At 45.0% G+C, this 21,343-nt stretch overlaps 1 protein-coding gene across 1 annotated transcript in view; it reads left to right on the top strand.

Moving 5' to 3' along the window:
- ANLN (anillin, actin binding protein) overlaps window positions 1-21,343 on the top strand; it is a gene marked incomplete at its 5' end in the record, with an annotated part of 42,449 nt that overhangs the window by 5 nt on the left and 21,101 nt on the right. The window contains 3 exon segments of the mRNA XM_078769304.1: window positions 1-132; window positions 11,795-11,927; window positions 12,988-13,123. The exon segment at window positions 1-132 is cut by the window's left edge and continues 5 nt beyond it. Coding sequence (XP_078625430.1) covers window positions 1-132; window positions 11,795-11,927; window positions 12,988-13,123 — 401 coding nt within the window.

Genomic DNA, 21,343 nt, shown 5'->3' with positions numbered 1-21,343 from the left:
GACGCTGGGGAATTGCTCTCCCAAGACGAGGTCCGACAGTTGCTCCGACTTGCAGCCGGCGAAGTCTTGTCTGCGTCGCTCGGGCTCCTTGGACAACATCACTACACTGGAGGAATCGGCTCTTCCTTACAGGTGTGCGGAATAGACAAACAGTGTTATCAATTTATAATGAAAAGTATCAACTTGTAAGGATGCGATTTGAAATGTTTTAAAATTCCGAACATTCATGTTTAAAGTAATGCTTTTGACACATTGGTATCATGTGACAGTGACACTGCAGCAATGCGGTCTGATCTTGCCATATATATCATATATATTATATATATATCATATGATGTCGAGTCTCCTCGGGCAGTGATGGCATTGCCTTTCTATAGCTGGTACACATGGGTAAGTGTGTGGTATAGACGGATGGTCGCCACTCTTCTCCGTCCCTCTCCTGGCCCTTGGGGAATTCACCCTCTTCAGCCCGTGCTATTGGAGTCGACTGGACTTTCATCCACCAGATGTGCAGAGCCATCTGCCATTTAAACCGCATGGCTGCAGACCGTTACCCTGGTAAGGGGAGCTGACAGGTACTATACCTTGCCCACAGGTGACCTGGGGGTATGCATGGCAGGGGCATCCATCTCCCGAAGGTATCAGAAGACACCTGCGTACTATATATACATACATTCCTTTTATTGTATATACTAGGGCATGCCCGTACTATATATAAGCTAGGACGTGCCCGTACGTGGGTGCCCGTTCCTTGCCAAAAAAAAAAAAAAAAAAAAATTTGTGTAGGGGTGTGTGTGTGTAAACATCCTAGGGCGTGCCCGTACGTGGGTGCAAAAAAACATGCGTGCAAACAACAACAACAAAAAAAAACTTTGAAACCACGTGGCAGTAACGACCACAGAACCCCCCCCCTCTATTTACATGAAATGGTTTGGTCCAAAGCGAACGGCTTGCGGTGTTTGGTAAAGAAATCGCCATAGCTCGGTAACTACTTGTCCGATTAATTTCAAACCTTGAAAAGGCACATCCTCGGGTCCCCAGCAATATACCTGGCAAGTTTCAAGTATATCGGACCGGTAGTTGTCGAGAAACAGCGGTCACAGACAAACATACACACATACACACATACAAACACACATACAAACACACATACAAACACACATACACACATACACACAGAGATTAATGGAATTATAGATAGATACATATATATATATATATAAAGTGCATTCAGACCCTTTCACTTTTTTCACATTTGGTTATGTTGCAGCCTTATGCTGAAATCGTTTAAATTCATTTTTTCCCTCATCAATCTACACTCAATACCCCATAATGACAAAGAGAAAACAGGATTTTAGAAAGTTTTGCAAATTCATTAAAAATAAAAAAACTGAAATATCACATCGACCTAAGTATTCATACCCTTTGCTATGACACTTAAAATTTAGCTCAGGTGCCTCCCATTTCTCTTGATCATCTTTCAGATGTTTCTACACCTTGATTGGAGTCAACCTATGGTAAACTCAATTGATTGGACATGATTTGGAAAGGCACACACCTGACAATGCATATCAGAGCAAAAACCAAGCCATGAGGTCGAAGGAACTGCCTGCAGAGTGCAGACAGTGATTGTGTCGAGGCACAGATCTGGGGAAGCCTAAAAAAAAATTCTGCTGCGTTGAAGGTTCCCAAGAGCACAGTGACCTCCATAATTCTTAAATGGAAGAAGCTTGGAACAACCAGGACTCTTCATAGAGCTGGCTGCCCGGCCAAACTGAGCAATCGGGGGAGAAGGGCCTTGGTAAGAGAGGTGACCAAGAACCCGATGGTCACTCTGGCTGAGCTCCAGAGATCCTGTGTGGAGATGGGAGAAACTTCCAGAAGGACAACCATCACTGCAACACTCCACCAATCTGGGCTTTGTGGCAGAGTGGCCAGGCGAAAGCCTCTCCTCTGTGAAAGACACATGAAAGCCCGCTTGGAGTTTGCAAAAAAGCACCTGAAGGACTCTCAGACTGAGAAACAAGATTCTGTGGTCCGATGAAACCAAGATTGAACTGTCTGGCTCATGGGTTTGGCATGGAAAGGGGGGTCATGGGTCTTGCAGCAGGACAATGACCCCAAACACACTTCAAAAAGCACCCAGGAATGGTTCAAGACGAAACACTGGACTGTTCTGAAGTGGCCAGCAATGAGTCCAGATATAAATCCCATTGAACACCTGTGGGGAGCCATCCACCAAATTACAGAAATCACCTGTGTAGAGCTGTCGCCAAACTCTGAAAACAGCAGTTTTGAGAAGGCACCTTTCAAATCTGGGAGAACTGGAGCAGTGTGCACAAGAAGAGTGGGCCAAACTGCTAGTGGAGAGGTGTATGAAGCTCTTTCATGGCTATTGGAAGTGTTTGACTGCTGTTATTTTGTCCAAAGGCTGCGATACCAAATATTAAGTCGAGGGTGTCAATAATTTTGTCAATGCTGTTTCCTGTTTTTTTATTTAAAAGGATATATTAAGTTCGGAAGCAAAAACAAAGGTTCTGTAATATCAAGAGTGGAAGAAAGAATTGTGGAGACCAAATACTTTTGTCAATTTCAACTTATTTTTAGAGGAAATTGTGAGTTATTTGAAAGAAGAAAAAAAATGCAAGGGTGCCAATATTTTTGGCCATGACTGTATTCCGATTATATATATATATATATATATATATTACATACGGACTTGGCATTTAATATGGAATATTTTTTTTGTGGGGGTGAACTGACTTTTCAAGATGTCTTAGAACCAAAAGTTCATTGGAATTATTTTGAAATTATTCTAGATTTTGTTGATGTGACCTTTACAAGAAACAAAAACCACATTTGACATTTCGAAACAAATAAATTGATCCTTGAAAGTGATGTAAACTGATATCGAACTCAATTCATGGACAGTACTGTGTTAAACTTCTGTACGTTTTCGATAAGTATCTCTTTATTTTGCACATAAGCCAAAAATTTTTTTAACAAAAGTTAAATTATGACTGGGATTACCGACAGTAAAATTACAGTTCAGTACTTCGTGTAACCCCCACGAGCATTCAGGAGAGTACGTACACGTTGAGGCATGCTGTTCACGAGATTTGCCAAGGTTTGGACAGGAATCGCTTGCCATGCAGTGACAATAGCCTGCTGCAATTCACGCACAGAGGTCGGCTGCTGGTCCAAGTGGTCGATTTGACGCGTTAATTCTGCCCACAAGTTCTCTTTCGGATTCATATCCGGGGAGATGGCAATCCACTCCATATGCCCTACACCATGGTCAGCAAGAAAGTGTTGGATCAGGCGAGCACGATGAGGCCGTGCATTGTCATCTTGGAAGACAAAGTTTCCTCAAAAGGCTGCACGAGCAAATGGAAGCAATGTTTCTTCCAGAATGGCCCTGTACTTGAACTGGTTCAGGTTTCCATTCAGAACAACCAGGTCAGTTTTTCCCCCTGCATGAAAAGCAGCCCAAACGGTCACCCCACCACCTCCAGCTTGGACTCTTGGCACTATACAATCTTTGTTGTAGGCTTCATGCACTTGTCTGCGTACTCGTACGCGGCCATCTTGACGATAGACCAGAAATCTAGACTCGTCACGGAAGATCACGTGATTCCAGTGTCCTGGCTGCCATTGACGGTGCTCTCTGGCCCACTGCAATCGGCGCTGGCGGTGTCTGGTCAGGCGTGGCTTTCTCAGGGGACGCCTGGCACGATAGCCTGCTTGAACCAGTCGTTGGTTGACTAGCCTTCTGGATACAGGCACATTTGTCAGTTGCTGCCACTCAGCCCTAAGCCGATTAGCTGATTTGGTACGGCCATTGCGGACTAACCGGTGCAGCTGGCGATCATCCCTCCTTGTGGTTCTGCGGGGACGTCCTGGCCTTGGTATTGGAGTACGGACACCCCCTGAGCATTTCGTTTCAGGATCTTTGACACCTGACCTTGAGTGATGCCATACTGCCGAGCAATAGCACGCTGTTTCATGCCGTAATTTTGTAAAGCCACCACTCCATGACAAACAGCATTGTCAAGTTGACGGACCATCTCCAGAGGAAGCGGCAATAACTTTTGGAGACATGCAGCAGTTGTTTTCCACTAATACAGAACGCAACAAACCTTGTACACCCGACTGTGAAGCCAATCATCAAATGCACCTGTCCGTACATTTTGCCACGCCACCTGTTATATAATCCTGTTGTTGACTTCTTGCTGCGACAGACAATCAGTGACATGGTTCTTTTAACAAATAAATCACCAAAGTGTAAAAGAAACTCACCAGATTCATATACTGAGTTAAGAAAGTAAACCCAAGTCAAGAAAAAGAAAATATTCCATATTAAATGCCGTGTGTGTGTGTGTGTGTGTGTGTGTGTGTGTGTGTGTGTGTGTGTGTGTGTGTGTGTGTGTGTGTGTGTGTGTGTGTGTGTGTGTGTGTGTGTGTGTGTGTGTGTGTGTGTGTGTGTGTGTGTGTGTGTGTGTGTGTGTGTGTGTGTGTGTGTGTGTGTGTGTGTGTGTGTGTGTGTGTGTGTGTGTGTGTGTATATATGTATGTGTATGTATATATATATGTATGTGTATGTATATATATATGTATGTGTATGTATATATATATGTATGTGTATGTATATATGTATGTGTATATGTATGTATATATATATATATATATATATATATATATATATCGAGTCGAGGTCAGAGCCCATTGCTGCAGTGGATTTAAGGAAGCACGTGCCACACCAGCTGTTGCTACATGCATTCTGCCCCACTGGAAGTGCCTGCCATACATTAACCTGTCTGTGGTTTACGAAATAGTTCTGGGGGTAGGCAGGAACAATTTTAATTTATAGAAAGGCTCTTCTGGCTGGTTGTTGTGTAGGCATGGGATCAGCCTATTGGGCATGAGCTTAGGAGAGCTCCAGCCCCCTACTTCATCGTCGGATTGTCCTGCTGTCTAGCATGGTATTGAACATTGTTCCAGCTATAGTCATTCTGAGTTTTTTTTTTGTTTTTGTTAGGCAGGGTGATTCATCAATGCCTGTGCTGTTCCTTGAATTGGTGTTAAGCCGCTTGTCCTGTCTGCCAGCAATAGTTGGTGAACATTAAAGATACCATGGTGTCCTTTTCAAAGAGGAGGTGAGCTATTGTGCCTGTCACCACAAATAAATTCCAAATTCCTACAAGCTGCATGGGGTACTGCATCAGCTCAACAGCTGCGCCCAAGCAAATGATGCTACCCACAGGCATGTGCTGCACAGTGCACATGTAACAAGAAAAAGAGCAATCGGAGATTGCAAACCCTCGCCAGGATGTATTTTCAAGTTAGTCAGGTTCATTATGTTCAGATTTATAATTTCGTTTTTTTTGTGGAGATTAGCAAACCTATACATTTTTGGAAAGCTTATAGCACCAGGAATCCGAAAAACCATGTTTCCATTTGCGCAAATTTTTCTTTGGCGGCCATATTGGATTTTCAAAATGGCCACCATCGGAAACCTATTTTTCGCGATATCTCAACATCCGAACCACCTAGAGTGCTGATTCCAACACCTATACCCACATTTTTGGGGATGAGGAATCACATGAAGCCATCTAAAATAATCTACTCATTTCATTTCATTTCATAATTCATGTACATGAAAATAATCATTTCAACATGTTCAGTTCATGTACATGGAAAGTCATTATATCAGACCTAATAGTTCATTTAAAATAAACCTCATGAAGCTCACAATTACTTACCTGTTGTCGTTTTATATATTTGCAGGTCTTGAGAGAAGATGAGTGAAGTTACGACTCAGCCCACACAGTGGCAGCACTGCATAATTTGTCAAACCGCTTCAGCAAAATATGGAACGCTTGTCCAGCAGCCCAAACCGGACTCGTTTGAACACTTGCTACAAACCCTTAATGATAGAGCAGCCTACCATGATGGAAAATATGTTAAAATTCACAGTCGCTTAAAGGATGAAACAAGTGAAAGTCTGCAATTCAATAATGCAGTTTGGCATCGTATCTGTTATTCAAATGCAACCAACAAAGAGAAGGTACAACGTGCCAAAGACCGCCATCAATATCACATTTCAGCCGGCTCCTACACAGAGAAAAAACGTGGACAAAAGCGAAAAAGCACAGAACTGGACGAACCATCAACTTCCACCACCAGTCCGTTTACACGTTCTGCAACAGCTCCATTCATTAAGGAACATTGCTTTTTCTGCCAGGAAGATAACGAGCAAAAATTGTACACATTGAGAACAGAAAACGGTGGGAAAGCATTACACGATGCTGTGGAGCTGTCTGGAAATCTCACCCTGCAAACTAGGTTAAACACATCCATCTCACCCACTGATGCACATGCAATCGATGTTCAATACCACAAGTCATGTTGGACAACAAATGTATTCCATGTGTTACGTACCAAGGATAACAAGGGAACAACAGAGAGAGGTCATCCGTTTAAAACATCATGTTTGATTGAGTTGATTAGCCTTGTCGACTGTCAAACTCAGAATAAACAATACTTATCCATGGCACATATTGAAACAACATACATCAACTTGCTTGGTGGCACAGATGCATTGGCGCACCACTTCCCTGCATATAGTAGACACTGGCTCAAGGAGAGAATTCTTCTAGAACTACCACACGTAACGTCTGTTAGGCAAAAGGACAGGAGAAAACCTTCTGTTCTTTACTCCCCAGATGCATGCGAATCCGATATGGTTCAGTCTGCCATGATAGAAAGTGACGTAGACGATCTGAATATTATCTATAAAGCAGCAAAGGCATTGCGCAGAATTATCAAGAACTTCCACCAACAGGAAAACTCATCCGATGCTATACAGGTCACTAGCAGCACAGATGATGTTCCAGCAGCACTCCACGCAATGATCAGATGGGTTATGGTGGGGCCAACAGAAACACTAGAAACTGAAAAACGAACCACTCACGTTAACAGAGAAGTACTCACTGTTAGTCAGATGCTATTGGGTGGATTCAAATCTGACAAGCAAGTGAACTATAGGCCCAAAACTGATTCTGCGACCTTCCGATCAACCAAATCACAAGAAACTCCACAGTCTCTAGGATTAGCCTTGGCAGTTCACCATGACACAAGAAACAAGAAACTCCTGGAAAGTCTCTGCTCTCAAGGTTACTGTGTCTCGTACAGTCGTGTTATGCACCTCGAAACAGCCCTAGCAAATGCCATTGTGGAAAACACCCTGAAGTTCCAAGGACTTTATGTTCCTCCATTTTTGAAGAAGGGAACTTTTGTGTTTTTTGCAGCTGATAACACAGACTTTGCTGAAGACAGCGTGGATGGCAAAGGGACAACCCATGGAACAATCATTGCTGTTTATCAAAAACGTGACGCTCAAGGAGAAACATTGGCGCCAGAACTGAGCATAGCTGACACTACCAGTTTGTCAGTGACCCCGTACCAGGTTCCTATGCTTCATTGTGACAAGCCGGTGCCGAAAACCATAAAGAGAACAGACACATTCCACATCAGCAAGGATGGTATATCACCAGCGTATCACCTTACACATCTAGGATGGTTGGTTGCTTCTATGATCACCAGAATGCAGAAATCAAACAGCACATATATACCTGGTTGGGCAGGATACCACTCATTGCTGTCGGGTAGTCACAGTTTGACACAAGTCGGAGTCTTACCCCTTCTACCTGAAGTAGCACACGAGTGGTCGACTCTTCTGACCGTCATCTCTCAGACAACTCAGCTAAAGAACTTAGTTGTTGGTACAAGCCACCCTACAGTCATTTCCTGGGATATGGCCCTCTATGAAAAGGTGATAAGGCTGCTGGATGCAAGGCCAGACCTGAAAGGTACCGTTGTACCTCGGCTTGGCGAGCTGCATGTGGTCATGGCTGCTTTGAGAGCCCTGGGTACTTCCATTGAGAACTCAGGTATTGATGACGCGTGGATAGAGGCCGACCTCTACGGACCTTCAACAACAAGGCAGATCCTGAGATGTTCGCATTACCAACGCACTCTCCGTGCTCATATTTATTCATATATAGCACTTTATGAAATGGCGCTGGACCTGTTCAAAGATTATCCACAGTTGAAAGCCGTTTGCTCAGATATGTCAGAAGAAATAGACGAGGCATGTTCAGAAAAGGACAAGTTCACCAAAGCCACAAGTGTGAAAGAAGCCAACACAAAACTGTTGAATGTCATCACTACAGCTGATGTTGTGAACATATTCAAGACTTGGGAAACAGAACAATCCAAAAAAGCCATGTTCAAGTCCTTGATGAATTACCTGCATCGAGTGGAGACAATTCTGTTCTTTGTGGAAGCTTCTCGGGACGCAGATCTCAAACTCCACCTCGAATCTGGTGAGGCACTCAGCAAGCTATTTTTCTCCATGGATCGTATCAAATACAAACGTCTTTGGCCGCGATACATAGCAGATATGTATGACCTGAGGAAAACGCATCCGGCCACATACAGGGAACTCGAGAATGGAAATATCTCAGTAACGAAATCTAGCATCCCCTTTGTATCAATCGGTGCAGACCACGCTTGTGAACAGGAAAACAGAGCAATGAAGGTTCATTCTGGACTTCCAGGCATCTCCAATAATGCCAATGCAAGGCAGAGATTCTTTATGGCCTCTCCAGAATTGTCACGGCTGACCAGAGAATTCAAAGATCAGTTCGACACCAAAACAGACAAAGTGACAGAACACCACGAACTTAGTCCGAGGGCAGTGAATCTGAACAATACAGCGGTTGAAAAGATCAAGGCTGCTATCATGAGTCATGGCAATCCATTTACCACAGAAGGAAATAGCATATACAACTTGATCACACATGCCTATGTCCCAGAGGAGCACACGTCACAAATCCTGAATATCGACAACATTGGTCAACACTTGTACGAAGAGTATGTTGACGAAAGAATCAACGGAACAGTCAGCTTATTTGTGCCCGTGAAAAAAGAAAACAACACGATGTACTTGTCTGGTGTGAAGAAGACCAAGATCATGCTCAGGGACAAGTCAGTCGACTTGAAGGAAACAAAAGACTTGTATGGAAGGCTGATGATATTGACAAAATCAAGCCGTGATGTTGACCAGAAAGACGCAATAGGCAACTACGAATTCACCCTTACACCTCGTGCCTTGTTCGCACCAAACGGTGACCTGCTTCCTTGCCTTGACAAGTCAAAGTTAATCCATCTCCTTGTGAAACATGGAGACTTAGCTCCGGGTGACTTAGCTCCGACCTCAAGTCCTCAAGCTCAAGTCCATAACTCTGCAGCTATGAAAATAGCAGTAGTCGACGCCATGGTTCTTGTACAGAAATTGTCGACAAAACCAGCTGCAACAGTAACCGTTGAAGATCTCAGTGTCAGCTTTAATACCAGATTGATGTCACTGACAAGACATTTTGACGAAGTTATCCTCGTGTTTGATACTTACAAGGCCGATTCGTTGAAGCAAAGCACAAGACAAAAAAGACGAGGGGGGCACAATCCAGTCCAGTACCAAGTGAAGGACAATACCAAGATCCAACACATCACCATGAAGCGGTTCTTGTCACACGCTCAGACAAAGTCAGATTTGGCAGAATATCTGGCTGAGAAAACGTTGGAGTACAACAGAGATGCCTCCAAGCTGATAATTATATGTGCAGCAGGAAAGGCCAAGAGTAACAAAGGCGTGCATTTTGAAGACAATAATCATGAGGAGGCAGACACTCTGATGATTCACCAAGCAGTGCTGGCAACTCGCCGCAATCCCAACGCAGAACAGCTTACCTTCTTCTCTCCTGATACGGATGTCCTGGTCTTGGTCATAGCTAACTATGATGTTCTGCTCAAAAACACTGCTGTCTCCCTTGTGTCGGGCCTTGTGCAAGTACAACCAATCTGGAACAATCTTGGCGTCGAAAAGGCCAAGGCATTGCCAGCATTCCACACATTCACAGGAGCAGACAATACTGGACGGTTTTCGCGAATAGGCAAAACAACATGGTTTGAAGCTTTCGTCAGAGCCGATAGTGACGTGATACAGGCCATGAGAATGCTCGGTGATGCTGCAGATGTGACCGCAGATCAGATGTCCAACTTGGCAAGATTTGTATGTGCAGTGTACGTACCAAAGGGAATATGTATCAACAGCATTCCGGAGTTGCGCTGGTACCTCTTCTGTAAACACATGACTGAAAGTCACAAGTTACCTCCAACGCTAGGGGCTCTAAATCAGCATGTTGATCGTGTACATCTTCAGGCAAGGGTATGGGCTCAGGCTACTATCGCACATCAAGTGTTCCTGGATCCACAGCAACATGGCTACTTCAAGGACAACGATGGGGAATTGAAACCACTAATGACAGATGTACCACCAGCACCGAAAGCAATACTTGAGATGGTCAGATGTCAGTGCAAAGGAGACTGCTCATCGAGACGGTGTTCGTGCCGTGCCAATGACTTGGCATGCACAGACTTGTGTTTGTGCAGCTCCGAATGTGAAAACGACGATGACTGTCAACCTGTTGTTCTCTGCTCTGACGACAGTGATGAGGACATTTGAAAACCTATGAGGACAAAATGTTGATGAATGTTGACAAAGATAAAATTTCATCTATGGGAAATATTCTATGTTCAAATAAAAGTAATTATTACATGTATAATTATGGATTGTATAGCCTCATCTCTATATACTTACCTCTTGAATACATAAATCACCTGTTTAGGATATATGAGGGATGTGGTTTCATAATTATGATCCGTGTGCCACAATGTAGCGAAACATCACTCAATGTGGTATACATATTCAGAAAAAAACATGTTTCCTGAAAGTGGCCATCTTGAAAATCCACTGTAGGCTGCCACCTGGTATCCCAGGGTAGGTGTAGATTATTTTAGATGGCTTCATGTGATTCCTCATCCCCAAAAATGTGGGTATAGGTGTTGGAATCAGCACTCTAGGTGGTTCGGATGTTGAGATATCGCGAAAAATAGGTTTCCGATGGTGGCCATTTTGAAAATCCAATATGGCCGCCAAAGAAAAATTTGCGCAAATGGAAACATGGTTTTTCGGATTCCTGGTGCTATCAGCTTTCCAAAAATGTATAGTTTTGCTAATCTCCACAAAAAAAGAACGAAATTACATAACAAACCTGACTAAGTGGTTTATTGAGGCTTTTGTGTTGAAACAAATATGGCGGCCGAACCATGTGACCGATGACGTCATCATTTTTTTTGTTTGTTTAGCTAATTTATTTCTAGATTATGCTCAAGAAATGTAATCTTGATCAGATGAAGTTTTATATTTGTCGAATTATGACGTCATACTGGAGGCACCTATGACATCATTAACGTATTTTATTCCCCATGGAGAGGTCTTTACAATGAGCCATGTCTCAATTTTTTATATTCAGCCTTTTCGGAGATGTAGAGGTGCAACGTTTTTCGGTTTTTCCAAGATGGCGGCCGAACCACGTGACCTATTACATCGTAATTATCATGAAAAAATTCTACAGGTAGACTTGCACCGATGGTGAAAATTTCCTGTCACTCGGACCAACGGTTGCAGAGAAAAGCATATTTATTCTGTGCAGACAGACAGACAGACTCAAATGCAATACCCTCTCCTCTGGCGAGGGTAATAATAATAATATGGCAGTGTTTGATGTTTGCACTTTTCCAGCTTTGTGAAGATCGAGTTATTGGGGAAGTGCTACTCATGTGCCAAATACATTTTTTTTTTTCCCTTCGTCTGAATTCTTCTTCTGCAGTATCAATGCGTATCGTAGCCAACGTATGAGCGCACATGCCCGCATTCCTGCCAATCTGGGGTCTGTGCAAAGCAACAAGGTCAAGAAGCCTGACCCTTCACCTAGCCATCCATCACTGAAGGAGATGATGCAGGTGGGGAATTGCACGTTTCGACATCTTGTTCCCATTTTTAGCTTGGGCTGAAATCTCGTGGTGATTGTCTTATTGTAGTTTGAAAACCCAGCTATGTTCTAGCTTTGATATTCGTCTATAAAACAGTTGAGTGGATTTATGTCTCAGCAGTCATAGGCCAGAGATGTTGTTTTGGGTTGTCTGTCAGTCCATTATCAGTTTTATTGCTTGCGAAAATCATCCCTTCCAACTCATACCTCCACATCCTCCAACCTTCCACTTCACTCTGCCACCCCTCAAACAACACCTCACTGTGCCAAGATTTTTCATGTATATTGGTTGGTCTTGTGCGTTGTCCTGTCTATTTGTCTGTCTGCATGTCTGTATGTTTGTTTGTCTGTCAGTTGCCTACAGGTCACAATTTTCAACCGATCTGCACGAAACTTCACCAAATGGTAGAGCTGGTCATAAGCAAGAAGCCTATTGTGATTGGGGTTAATAGGTCAACATAGGCCAAAGGCCACCAACTTTGTCAACTTTCTAAAATCCTTAATTTTCATCCGATTGACTTGACAATTTAAGAGGATTTGCATATCTTGTCACTGAATTCAACCACTAAGTATTTTTAAGGTCAACATAGGCCGAATTTCTGAAATCCTCAATTTTCATCCGATTAACTTGAAATTTGAAGAGGATTTGCACATCTCGTCATTAAATTCAACCATCATGTAGTTTTGAGGTCAATATAGGTCAAAGGGTCAACATCGGCCAAATTTCTAAAATCCTCGATTTTCATCCGATTAACTTGAAATTTTTGCATACCAATAGGTTAAAGTTGTTCACGTGTCCATTGAGGAATCATTTTGCAGTCTCGATCTCAGATTTATCTGATGTTCTCTTCAGCTTGTCTCTTTTTCTCTCATGTGATCTTAAATTTTTTGTGTGACTTGATTGATATCAAATATAATAGTGGGTTGATATCTAATGTGGGCAGAGGCATATCAATCAATGCATTTGCCTCAAAATGTATTTTCCAGTTTTGTTTTCTGTGGACGTTCCATTTTCGTGCCTCCTCACACAGGTGCTGTCAAATGAAGCGAATGTCCAGCAGAGCATCACCCAGCAGGCACGGCAGGCTCTCAGCTGCTGCACCGATGAGGAACATGGACGTGGATCCCAACAAGAAGCTGAGGCGGAGCGTCTGCTGCTCCTCTCTAGTAAGTGTCATGAATCTGGTAATGAGAGGAGCAAGCTTGCCTGCAAACTATTCTTGTAGGAATGAGGTTTGCAAGTTTCCATAAGGACTGATTCGGCAAAAGATCTGGCCATGATGAAGGAAGCTTTTATGAGGATTTACAGGTGTTCACGCCAATGGTTTTGAAGTACCATATTTTCTTGCCAATAACCTGTGGGCTAAACGTTAAGTTGGTTCCAGAAATTCCAACTGTGGGGTATACTTTTGTGGATAATATGGTATTTCCTCATAGTGCACTTCAGTTACCAAGCTAGTCGTTCCTTATAAACGGTTTCAAATGGAGTGCTTGCTTGAGTGCTTAACCACTAGATGAGCACTCTACAAGAAACTTGGTAAGTGAACACACTCCTGGCATGTGTAGTCTCCCTGTGTGTGGGTTGTACCTGCCTGAAATTTTCCTAGAGCAAATTTTTCCCCAGGTGTGGGGTATATCGGGAGGCAGGCAATTTGTGTGAAAGTATAGTACTACATGAGAGGGAGCAATGAGATGACCTCCAGAGCTGAACTCGCTTGCAGCTGCAGCACCACATTAGGACCAGGGTACTAATACCTACCAGGCTCTGGCCTCAGCTCGGGTATCGCTGGGATTCTCCCGAGAAGCTCGACTTGCCTTGTCTGGTTCCCGAACTCCTCTCCCCAGCTCCATGATGCACCTTGCCTCCTTGACACCGCTCCCTCTCGTCCTCTCCGTCATCCTAATACTCATCGTTTCAACACCTTTTCCCCTATTTTTGTGGGTTTGTTGATTGATGGCATATCCCCATTTGGTTGTTTCATTTGCATCTTCTTGCCTCAAACCTAAATTACCTCCACCACGGAAGGTGGAGGGAGGTTATGTTTTCACCCATATTTGTCTTTGTGATTTGGACGAAACTTAGTGGACAGGTTGGATGTGTGCCAAGGATGAATTGATTCTATTTTCGTGTATATCCGGATGTGATCTTTTTTTGTTTGTTTTTTAAGTGATTCTTCACCATTGAGTGCCAAAAACGATATGTAGCATGACATTTCAAAAAGTTGTGGATGGATTGTGACAAAACTTGGTGGATGATTTGGGTAGGTGACGAGAATAAGCCAATTCGATGTGGGTTAAGATCCGGCTGCAGATCCGCTTATTAGCGGGACACATCACATAAACTGTTGAGCCTGGCGGAGCTATGTGTTCTGGCGAGTGCTGTTCTCCTTTTTCATGTCGTTGTTCACACATTACTGCCATGTTTTGTATGGCCTGCCTCTTGGTTGTTTTTTCCCATTTGCCTTGACTTACTACTTATTAATGGGTGCATCATCTATCCTAGCTACATGGCTATCCACATAAAAATTATCTGCTTTCTCTGTCTCAATTCTATCTCCATACTGTGAAAACATTTTTGTATGCCTCCGCCTACAAAGTCGCCGGACTTGTTGGCCCCTTACGGACCCATGAGTCCCTTTTACACCCTTCAGACCTTTGCACCCATTTTGACCCATTAGGGGGTCAAAGCACTCCGAAGGGTGTAAAGGTCTTTGGCACCTTTGGACCTTTATACCCCTTTCGTCCTTGGTAGACCCCATTAGACTGTTTATAACCTTTAGATCCCTTTAAAAACCTTTACCCTTAACTACTATTGGAACATACTCTTTGAGACTTTTAGACCCTCTTGGACTGCTTGATGGGGAAGTTTTAGAACCCCTACGACTCTTATTAATTAATTAATACCCTTAGACTCTCAACTTTTACACCCTTTGACCCCATTAACCCTTTGACCCATTAACCATTGACCCATTAACCCGTTGACCCCATTAACCATTTGACCCATTAACCCTTTGACCCGTTAACCATTTGACCCGTTAACCATTTGACCCCATTAACCCTTTGACCCCATTAACCCTTTGACCCCATTAACCCTTTGACCCCATTAACCCTTTGACCCCGTTAACCCTTTGACCCCGTTAACCCTTTGACCCCGTTAACCCTTTGACCCCGTTAACCCTTTGACCCCGTTAACCCTTTGACCCCGTTAACCCTTTGACCCCGTTAACCCTTTGACCCCGTTAACCCTTTGACCCCGTTAACCCTTTGAACCCGTTAACCCTTTGACCCCGTTAACCCTTTGACCCCGTTAACCCTTTGCCCCCGTTAACCCTTTGCCCCCGTTAACCCTTTGCCCCCGTTAACCCTTTGCCCCCGTTAACCCTTTGCCCCCGTTAACCCTTTGCCCCCCGTTAACCCTTTGACCCCGTTAACCCTTTGCCCCCCGTTAACCCTTTGCCCCCCGTTAACCCTTTGCCCCCCGTTAACCCTTTGCCCCCCGTTAACCCTTTGCCCCCCGTTAACCCTTTGCCCCCCGTTAACCCTTTGCCCCCCGTTAACCCTTTGACCCCTTTGACCCCGTTAACCCTTTGAACCCTTTGACCCCCGTGAACCCTTTGACCCCCGTGAACCCTTTGACCCCCGTGAACCCTTTGCCCCCCGTGAACCCTTTGCCCCCCGTGAACCCCTTTGCCCCCCGTGAACCCCTTTGCCCCCCGTGAACCCCTTTGCCCCCCGTGAACCCCTTTGCCCCCCGTGAACCCCTTTGCCCCCCGTGAACCCCTTTGCCCCCCGTGAGCCCCTTTGCCCCCCGTGAGCCCCTTTGCCCCCCGTGAGCCCCTTTGCCCCCCGTGAACCCTGTGAACCCCGTGAACCCGCACTTGTGTTAGTGTTGAAAAACCACTTTTCGCACTTGTGTTAGTGTTGAAAAACCGCTTTTCGCACTTGTGTTAGTGTTGAAAAACCGCTTTTCGCACTTGTGTTAGTGTTGAAAAACCGCTTTTCGCACTTGTGTTAGTGTTGAAAAACCGCTTTTCGCACTTGTGTTAGTGTTGAAAAACCGCTTTTCGCACTTGTGTTAGTGTTGAAAAACCGCTTTTCGCACTTGTGTTAGTGTTGAAAAACCGCTTTTCGCACTTGTGTTAGTGTTGAAAAACCGCTTTTCGCACTTGTGTTAGTGTTGAAAAACCGCTTTTCGCACTTGTGTTAGTGTTGAAAAACCGCTTTTCGCACTTGTGTTAGTGTTGAAAAACCGCTTTTCGCACTTGTGTTAGTGTTGAAAAACCGCTTTTCGCACTTGTGTTAGTGTTGAAAAACCGCTTTTCGCACTTGTGTTAGTGTTGAAAAACCGCTTTTCGCACTTGTGTTAGTGTTGAAAAACCGCTTTTCGCACTTGTGTTAGTGTTGAAAAACCGCTTTTCGCACTTGTGTTAGTGTTGAAAAACCGCTTTTCGCACTTGTGTTAGTGTTGAAAAACCGCTTTTCGCACTTGTGTTAGTGTTGAAAAACCGCTTTTCGCACTTGTGTTAGTGTTGAAAAACCGCTTTTCGCACTTGTGTTAGTGTTGAAAAACCACTTTTCGCACTGGTGTTAGTGTTGAGAAACCACTTTTCGCACTGGTGTTGGTGCAGGAAACCACTTTTGCACTGGTGTTGGTGCAGGAAACCACTTTTGCACTTGTATTAGTGTAACCCCATGACCCCCATAAACCCCATGACCCCCATGACCCCCATAAACCCTACACATTCCTTCAGAGACCCTAAGTACTATTGGAACATACATTTTAGACCTTTAAAACACTTAAGACCCTCATCGACCCCTTTGATTTCTTCGACCCTTTGGACCTTTACACTTTTTAGAACTTTAGACCCATTCGACCCATTTAAACACACACCGCACAAACATGAAATGTCTTCTTGCAATATACAGGGTTATACTTTTTTTTTTCATCCAGTACTGCGCAATCTCCACCCACACAGAGGGTGGGTACTCTGATGCAGAGCCCTTTATTCACAGAGTTTGGCCAACTCGGTAATAGGCGCCATGTTGGAGCCCTATGTCAAGTGCACGCACGCGTGCGTTCAAGCGTGCATGCATAGTTGTCCCCCGTCGCACCGCGGAGCGAAAGGGGGACTATGGTTTCCCTGTGCGTGCGTGCGTAAGCGAAGGACCGAATTCTAATTTGGTGTGTGAGTGCAACCCACGCCAAAATCCAAGATGGCCACCACCATGTATGTCTGACGCCATGTATGTCTGAACCTTGTGAGCGGAATATCTTGATAAATAAGCGAAGTACCAACTTCTAATCTGGTGTGTGGGTGCATCTAGGCATAAGGAAGAACGCTATTGAAAATTGGGCCGCCACGTCAAAATCCAAGTTGGCCGCCGCCATGTATGTCTGAACCTTGTGAGCGGAATATCTTGAAAAATAAACGAACTATTAACTTCTAATCTGGTGTGTGGGTGTATCTGCGCATAAGGGAGAACACTATTGAAAATTGGGTCGCCACTTCAAAATCCAAGATGGCCGCCTTGCGTCTTCCACTTTGTCAACTCGCATCACTTCACCGACGGGGCACATAGGCGTAACGCTTGTTACATATTGTTACGGATCTCCGACGTCGGCTCTCCCCTTATCAAGGGGGGGTTAATCCCCTTGTCCTTTTATCTGGCCGACGCGAGTCCTGGAAGTTATAACGTCCTTTCCGGCGCGGCGTTAGGTAGGGTTTGTTAGGCCTAGGGATTCGCTACTACCTAAGTACTAACGCCGACCGGAAACGAGGGAATAACTCCCGCTCGAACCACGGATATTGATGGGATATGCTGAGCGGATAGCAATCCGCGATCCGAGCTGTTAACCAGTGACTAGACCCGATTATAGCGGTTGCGATCATGCCATGCTTACCCAATTAGAGAAAAGACTGATGCGATCGGATGGAGAGGAAACCAGGAAAATAGGAAGAACAGATGGGTTTATTAATTATGTACAAAAAGAAAAAGAGGAAACGAAAGAAATGTACAAGAAAGAAAGAGGAAGGAAAAGTACACAGGGCAGTCTTAATTACAGTCTAAACTTATTCCCTGGACAAACGGGCCCATCTCACATACAGACACTCACATGGGGATTGCAGATGGTTGGGTGAAAGGTCCGGCGATGGAGTCCAGGCTCCAGTCCGGCTCCAGTCCGGCTCTGGTCCAGCAGACGAAACCCGGCAGGCAGCTCTTCGTGTAGCGTAACGCGAGCGGACACTTATAATTACGGGGGGGGGGGGGGGGAGGCTGGTATACTGCATACGTAATATGCGCATGACTCGCTCCAAGCGCCCCCTTCCCAATGTCCTGCTTTGAAATACCAATGCCAGCGAGCCCTCTTTGATCAAGCTCTAAGCTTCCTCTGTGCACAGTTCTGTAATCAGCGCGCTTCCTTGCAGTCCTTCAAATCGCATCAGTCCTGGACAGTCCTTTATCACGCTGCCAATTGTGCCAGTTCTCCGGTAATCAGCGTCAGCGAGTTCTTTCTGCACAGTTCTCTCCACAACGATAAGTCCTCACGAGGGCTTTGTGCGCTGGCTTTTATAAGTCAAGCCAGCGATCGCTCCGCAAGCCCCAACCACGCCCTGTCAGGCGATGTCACTCCAGCCCTGGTTGGCTGGTTATGGTTTACCGGCCCCGCCCTGACGGCTGGGTGACATGGCCACACCTCCTCCCTGGCGCTCCGCCCACCTTTTCCGGGCTTCACCTCGTGGCTTATGGTGGCGTTGAGCGAGCTCACGCTCAAGGGCAGCGAAGGCTGCGGCCAAGGAGCGTACCAAATTTGGAGGGGCCATGGGGCACAGACTGGGGAGCGCGCTTAATGGCGTCGCTTGGAGGGAGGCTGCAAAATGAACGAAAGGGCCTACTCTTATTTGATTGACGCAATGCAAATTCAACTATTGGAAAATGGCCTTGTCTAACACATACTAAGAAATAACTGATGTCCTATGGTGACCTACATGTTGCTTGTGGCCTAACTATGGGGTGCTACCTTTAACCTTTAATGATGTGATATTTATTTACAAGTGTGGGTTCTCAAAACCGCAACAATATGAAGTCTATGCGTGCATGCAACTTTCTGCTATTAGAGACGGGTTTATTTTTATGTTCCCGAGTTTCATTCATTGTAGCTCGTGCGTAGGGCTTTAACATGGCGCCTGTTGTCACGTGATCACTAAAAAGTGAAACCGAGTTGGCCAAACTCTGTGTATAAAGGGTTCTGCTCTGATGGTATGATATAATCCCCAAGATGCTGTATCGTCCAGCTCTTGTAATAAGTGTTGTAGGCTTTTTTGGTAGAATGGGTGCAATCCCTGCTTCTGAATGAAGAGTACAACAACAACATAACATGCATTTTAAGGCCATTTTCCCTGCTCGAGCGGGGGTTAGCCTTGCGGTCCCCATGACAATCTTCTCCATTTTGCCCTATTTTCTGCATCTCTCCTTGTTAACCCCCTTGTCCGCATTTCTTCTTCCACCATCTTTAGCCAAGTCTTTCTCGGTCTTCCCAGTCCTCTACTTCCTTCTACATTAACTTCCATCACTCTTCTCAACCAGTCACTTTCATCCTTCCTCAACACATGACCAAACCATCTCAACCTGTTCCTCTTCACAGCATCAATCACAGGCAATATTCCCATCATCTTTCACAATTCATCATTTGTCTTCCTCTCTCTCAACGATACTCCGCACATCCATCGAACCATTCGCATTTCCACCCTTTCCAGCCTTCGTCGCTGCTCTACGTTCATTACCCATGTCTCGCTCCCATAAATCATAACACGTCTCACACATGCAGCATACACCTTTCCCTTCAGCTTCAGCGACACTCTCCTCCTCATCAGCACGCCACTCAGTTCCCGAAACTTCTTCCATGCACATCTCACTCGAGCAACCGTTGCCGAGTCTGATCCACCTTCTCCATTCAGCATGTCTCCGAGGTAGCAAAATGTTTTCACACCTTCCAGCTTCACGCCGTCTCCAAGATCCAACTCAACATTTCCTCCATCTGCAGCTCCCTCTGTGCACACCTTACATTTGAATGTAGCTGCCACACTGGTAAATGACCCTCTCAGACCACTACATTTTTGATGAACCCACTCAGCGCACATTGTACATTGAATGGAGTTCACTCCGACACCCTTCCTGCACACAGCACACGGCCACTTCCCAGTTCTTTCCACCTCACCACATGCTTTACCACTTGCCATCACCTTCGTCTTTCCGATATTCACCTTCAGAGCTTTTGTCTCCATACATTCCTTCCACTTGTTCATCTTTTCCTTCAGTACATCCATACTTTCCGCAATCAACACCAGATCATCTGCATACAACAACTCCCACGGTAAACCCTCCTTTACGTTCTGAGCCAGCACCTCCATCACAGCTACAAATAGTAGTGGACTTAGTACCGACCCCTGATGCACTCCCACCTTCACCTCAAACTCACCACTGTTCCCGTCCTTCGTCCTTACAGCTGTGCGCGCTCTTTTGTACATTGCCATCACTACTCTGAACAACCATTCCTCCACTCCTAACTTCCTCAATGCCCATGTCAATACTTTGCGTGGAACCCTATCAAATGCTTTCTCCAGATCAACAAACCCCAAAAACAACTTCTTCCTCTTATCCATGTACTAATGTACTTCTCCTGCAACTGCCTCACAATGAAAAGCGCATCTGTCGTTCCTCTTCCTGGCATAAATCCAAACTGCATTTCGTCGATCTTCACTTTCTTCCTTATCCTCCTCTCCAACACCCTTTCCAATACCTTCATTCCATGCTCCAATAACTTTATCGCTCGGTACGAGCCACACTCCAGAGGGTCACCTTTCCCCTTGTATAGAGGGACGAGGGTACTCAGTTCCCAAGCCACTGGAATGCGGCCTTCTTTCACCACCAGATTACAGATCTCTGTCATTCTCTTCACACCCCAACTTCCTGCTGCCTTCAACATATCTCCCACAACTCCCGTCGGCCCTCCCGCTTTTCCACTCTTCATTGCTTTTATCGCTTCCTCAACTTCCTTCTCAGTTATCTTCTCTGCCGGTCCTAAAACTGGGTTACTTTCTATGTTGCCATCCCATTCATTCTCTGTATTCAACAGCATTTCCATATATCTTTTCCATCTTCCTTTAATTCCATCTGGGTCGACAACGATTTGTCCCACTTCATCCTTCAAGCAACTCACCCCCATCACATCACACCTCTCTTTCGCTATGTGCTTTGCAATCCTGAATACTGCTTTCTGACCCTCTTCCGAATCCAAGCGTTCTCCGAACATTTTCCTACATGCCTCCTGCGCCTTTGCTACCTCTTTCTTTGCAGCCTTCTTGGCTGCCTTATAACTTTCATGCT

This window comes from Myxine glutinosa, unplaced genomic scaffold (assembly GCF_964187855.1).
Source record: "Myxine glutinosa unplaced genomic scaffold, kmMyxGlut1.1 SCAFFOLD_2023, whole genome shotgun sequence".
NCBI classification, from domain to species: domain Eukaryota; kingdom Metazoa; phylum Chordata; class Myxini; order Myxiniformes; family Myxinidae; genus Myxine; species Myxine glutinosa.
Note: the sequence above shows the minus strand (reverse complement) of the source record. Positions and strands in the feature narration are given on the sequence as shown.